Source organism: Pristiophorus japonicus, chromosome 32 (assembly GCF_044704955.1).
Source record: "Pristiophorus japonicus isolate sPriJap1 chromosome 32, sPriJap1.hap1, whole genome shotgun sequence".
NCBI classification, from domain to species: domain Eukaryota; kingdom Metazoa; phylum Chordata; class Chondrichthyes; family Pristiophoridae; genus Pristiophorus; species Pristiophorus japonicus.
In genome coordinates, this window is record NC_092008.1 from 2,807,552 (window position 1) to 2,812,551 (window position 5,000).

The following is a 5,000-nucleotide window of genomic DNA, read 5'->3' on the forward strand; positions in this document are numbered from 1 at the left end:
TCCCAGCTGCCCGTGGAGAGCCTCGAGGGCGAACTGGCGATGGACGCCTCTGTCGGCCTGGACGACAGCAAGCTGCGGTTCGTGCTGTCCAATGGGAAAATAATGAGGCAAGTCCACTCCCCGCAGCTCCACCCGCGACCACTCGCTGTGTAAAAAACTATCTTTAACTTCCTGCTCATAAACCTTACTTCCTATTCACAAATTGTCATCACGCTTTTCTGTCAATATGTCCCATTATAATTTTCCTATGTCAACTGTCACGGTGTAGTTGCAGACTCCCGCCACTAGGTGGTGATGTGGAGCAAGTTTCTAAAATTTCTCCCAAATCCATCAACATTTTTTAAATTTAAATAACGCTTGCTTGGGAAGTAGTTGGCGTACGTTACTGGTACTCTGTACCGTGTAAATGTTTTATATATTTCAAGATTCTCCGTCTACCCCACCCTCTCGCTTGCAGACACTGGCTCTTTGCCGTTCCACCAAACTGGGGACTTGGGCTTTACAGCCAGGCCGGTTCCCGGTACTCCCGGTAGATTCTCACTCACTCTCTCTCTTGCAATCACACACTCTCTCGCTCTCTCACACGCTCACTCCCTCGCGCGCTCACTTTCTCTCACACACTCTCTCGCACACACTCTTGCAATCACACTCGCACAGTTAGGCTGTCTCGCACTCTCACTTTCTCGCACGCTCACTCACTCTTGCACACTTAGTCCCTTACACACTCACTCTCGCACGCTCACTCACTCGCACGCTCACTCACTCTTGCACACTTAGTCCCTTACACACTCACTCTCGCACGCTCACTCGCTCTCGCGCACGCTCACTCTCTCACACGCTCACTCTCGCGCACGCTCACTCTCTGTCCCACACGCCCTGCCTCTCTCATTCTCTTGCACACGCACACTCTCGTGCACACTCACTGGGGCAAGGTAACAGAGAGAGGGACCCGTACCCCCAGAGGGAGCTGGAGACAACTGGAAAAGGGAGTGAGCCGCTCAGAGGGCGGGCGGGTCGGGGAAGGATCGGAGAGCGGGTAGGTCGGGAAAGGATCGGGGGTCGGGGAAGGGTCGAGAGGCAGGCGGGTGGGGGAGGGGTCGGGGAAGGGTCGAGGGACAGGCGGGTCGGGGAAGGGTCGAGGGAGGGTCGGGGAAGGGTCGAGGGGCAGGCGGGTCGGGGAGGGGTCGAGGGGCAGGCGGGTCGGGGAGGGGTCGAGGGCGGGAGGGTCGGGGAAGGGTCGAGGGGCAGGCGGGTCGGGGAAGGGTCGAGGGGCAGGCGGGTCGGGGAAAGGTCGGGGGGCGGGTGGGTCGGGGAAGGGTCGAGGGGCAGGCGGGTCGGGGAAGGGTCGAGGGGCGGGTGGATCGGGGAAGGGTCGAGGGGCAGGCGGGTCGGGGAAGGGTCGAGGGGCAGGCGGGTCGGGGAAGGGTCGGGGAGCGGGTGGGGCGGGGAAGGGAAGGGTCGAGGGGCGGGTGGGTCGGGGAAGGGTCGAGGGGCAGGCGGGTCGGGGAAGGGTCGAGGGGCGGGTGGGTGGTGGAAGGATCAGGGGGCGAGCAAAGCTCCGTCCCTGCCCCGTTACGGAGGGGCGTTGCGGACTGCCCATTTCCCCCACCCTCCCGGACTGACCAACCTCACTGTCTGTTGTCTCTCTTGCAGCAACAAAGGTGTGAAGCTGCAGGCCGCCTCGGGGAAGTTCGAGCCCCTGTTCGGGATGCTGAAGGGTGCCAAACGCTGTATCAAGGATGAGTACGACTACGATTCAGAGGACGACCTGCAAATTGACGAGACCCCGCGGAAGGAACGCAAGGTGATGGGCAGCAGCAAGAAACTGCTGAGTAAGTGCCTACCAGTCGCTGTTTTATAAACCCCCCCTCCCCACAGAGAAAGACCCTCTCAAGCGCACATATACCTCCCTCCCCTCCCTGTCCCTGGCCCCCGATGACCAGCCAGTCTCGACACCCTACACACCAGGGACACAAATAAAATTGGCGTTTTCTATCGTTCCATGTCGGGACGTCCCAAAACGCCTCACAACCAATAAAGCCCTTTGTTTTTTGAAATGTGCTCACTGTTGTAATGTGGGAAACGCAAATTTGCGCACAGCAAGCTCCCACACACAGTGATGTGATAATGACCCAGATCATCTGTTTTAGTGATGTTGGTCGAGGGATAAATATTGGCCCCAGGACACCGGGGAGAACTCCCCCTGCTCTTCTTCCAATAGTGGCCCCGGGATCTTTTACATCCGCCCGAGAGGGCAGACGGGGGCCTCGGTTTAATGTCTCATCCCGAAATACAGCCCCTCCGACAGTGCGGCGCTCCCTCAGTGCCGCCCCTCCGACAGTGCGGCGCTCCCTCAGTACCGCCCCTCCGACAGTGCAGCACTCCCTCAGTGCCGCCCCTCCGACAGTGCGGCGCTCCCTCAGTACCGCCCCTCCGACAGTGCGGTGCTCCCTCAGTACCGCCCCTCCGACAGTGCGGTGCTCCCTCAGTACCGCCCCTCCGACAGCGCGGTGCTCCCTCAGTACCGCCCCTCCGACAGCACAGTGCTGCGATCCCTCAGCACTGCCTCTGAAGTGTTCCCCAGGGGAGCCCCAGGTGGCGCATTCGGCCCCTCGAGCCTGCTCCGCCATTCAATACAATCATGGCTGATCTGATCTTGGCCTCAGCTCCACTTCCCTACCCGTTCCCCATAACCCTTCACTCCCTTATCGCTCAACAATCTGTCTATCTGCACCTTAAATATATTCAGTGAGCCAGCCCCCCACAGCTCTCTGGGGCAGAGAATTCCACAGATTCACCAGAAGAAATTCCTCCTCATCTCCGTCTTAAATGGGCGACCCCTTATTCTGAGACTATGTGCCCCCTAGTTCTAGATTCCCCCACGAGGGGGAAACATCCTCTCTGCATCCACCCTGTCCAGCCCCCTCAGAATCTGATACGTTTCGATAAGATCACCTCTCATTCTTCTAAACTCCGATGAGTAGAGGCCCAACCTGCTCAACCTTTCCTCACAAGGCAACCCCCTCATCCCCGGAATCAACCGAGTGAACCTTCTCTGAACTGCCTCCAATGCAACTATATCCCTCCTCAAATACGGAGACCAGAACTGTTCGCAGGACTCCGGGTACAGGCCCAACCTGCTCAACCTTCTCACGGGGCAATTGGGGATGGGCAATAAACGGCCACATCCCAGGAACGAATGATTTAACAAAACGTCCTCTCTCGTAGACTGTGCACTTATTGCTTCGCCAGATGGAGATGGCCGTGTGCTGACTACAATCCTATTCCCTCCCTCCCTCTTTCAGAGTTACCGCGACGACTGCCCCGAGCCAAGCCATGCATGGATCCCACCCGGAAACGTGAACCCGGAGAAGTGGATTTTGATATTGTGGTAAGGGTCATCGTCATCAGAGTCAGTCCCTCGAAGCGAGGACGACTCGCTTCCACGTCAAAAAAGGGATGAGCTCACAGGTGTTTCAATGAAGGACCCAATAATACAAATCCCGAACTACATCCTGAAGGGTGGAAGATGCCTGTGGGTGGATTTTTTTAACGTGGGGTGACCGTTGCACACCAGCCACCACACGGGGCTTGACAGAGCGAGGTCTGGGTCCAGGGGCAAGGGTTAACCAGGACGACTGGAGACCTGCTCTGCTGCACGGACCCAGTGCGCACACGTCACAGTGTGTGGGCTGGGCCCGTGCTGCCCCCTGGGCCCCGATCGCGTCCCTCTACGATCTCTCGCCGCTCCCTCGCCCCCGACCTCGCCGCTCCTGCTGTACCTGCCCCGCGCTCCAATCGCCGACCTGGGCCTTGGTGACGTCACGCTTCGCTGCCCTCGCCCTCCTGCACCAGCCCGTGCTGCTCCCTGGAGCGGTACGCCTCCAGGCTGCTCCCCGGCCTGCCTGGAAGGTGCTCGCAGGCCGGAGGGGGGGCGCCATTCAGCCTGCTGGGCGAGGCCTCCAGGCTGCTCCTTCTGCTCCCCGGCCTGCCTGGAAGGTGCTCGCAGGCCGGAGGGGGGGGGGCCATTCAGCCTGCTGGGCGAGGCCCCCACGCTGCTCCTTCTGCTCCCCGGCCTGCCTGGAAGGTGCTCGCAGGCCGGAGGGGGGGGGGGGCCATTCAGCCTGCTGGGCGAGGCCCCCACGCTGCTCCTTCTGCTCCCCGGCCTGCCTGGAAGGTGCTCGCAGGCCGGAGGGGGGGGGGGCCATTCAGCCTGCTGGGCGAGGCCCCCATGCTGCTCCTTCTGCTCCCCGGCCTGCTCCGATGGTACGAGCACCTGGTGCGGGTATTCGCCGGGCGACAGGCCCCCTCCCCAGGTCCACGTGGGGATTGGAATGCCCCCTCCCCGCCCCCCCCCCCCCCCCTTGGTAGAATAGCCTGCAAAATCAAAGCCGTGGCCCAGGCTGTGAGCCCCTACCTTCAACGTTGTCACTTTCCTCTTGTGGTGGGAGGTGACGGAGGGGAGGCGGTGGTGGGGGAAAAGTCACGGGTGCAGAGACCAATTGTAACAACAACACGTCTTAATGTTGCACCTTTACCATAGTGAAACGTCCCAAGACGCGTCACAGGAGCTTATAGCAGACAAAATTTGACACCCGAGCCATATAAGGAGAAATTAGGGACAGGCGACCTAAAGCTTGGTCAAAGAGGGAGGTTTTAAGGAGCGTCTTGAAGGAGGAGAGAGAGGCGGAGAGGTTTAGGGAGGGAGTTCCAGAGCTTGGGGCCCAGGCAACAGAAGGCACGGCCACCGATGGTGGAGCGATTATAATCACCGATGCTCAAGAGGGCAGAATTAGAGGAGTGCAGACATCAGCGTGGAGGGGATATGGGGCTGGAGAAGGTTACAGAGATAGGGAGGGGTGTAGGGGCTGGAGAAGGTTACAGAGATAGGGAGGGGTGTAGGGGTTGGAGGGGGTTACAGAGATAGGGAGGGGTGTAGGGGCTGGAGGGGGTTACAGAGATAGGGAGGGGTGTAGGGGTTGGAGGGGGTTACAGAGATA

General features: G+C 59.8%; 1 protein-coding gene across 1 annotated transcript in view; it reads left to right on the forward strand.

Moving 5' to 3' along the window:
* The window catches only part of LOC139240490 (histone lysine demethylase PHF8-like), a 99,484-nt gene that overhangs the window by 34,590 nt on the left and 59,894 nt on the right, over positions 1-5,000 (forward strand). The window contains exons 11-13 of the mRNA XM_070869025.1: positions 1-107; positions 1,654-1,832; positions 3,306-3,391. The exon at positions 1-107 is cut by the window's left edge and continues 15 nt beyond it. Of these exons, the coding sequence (XP_070725126.1) occupies positions 1-107; positions 1,654-1,832; positions 3,306-3,391 (372 nt within the window). The remainder of the gene's footprint in view (positions 108-1,653; positions 1,833-3,305; positions 3,392-5,000) is intronic.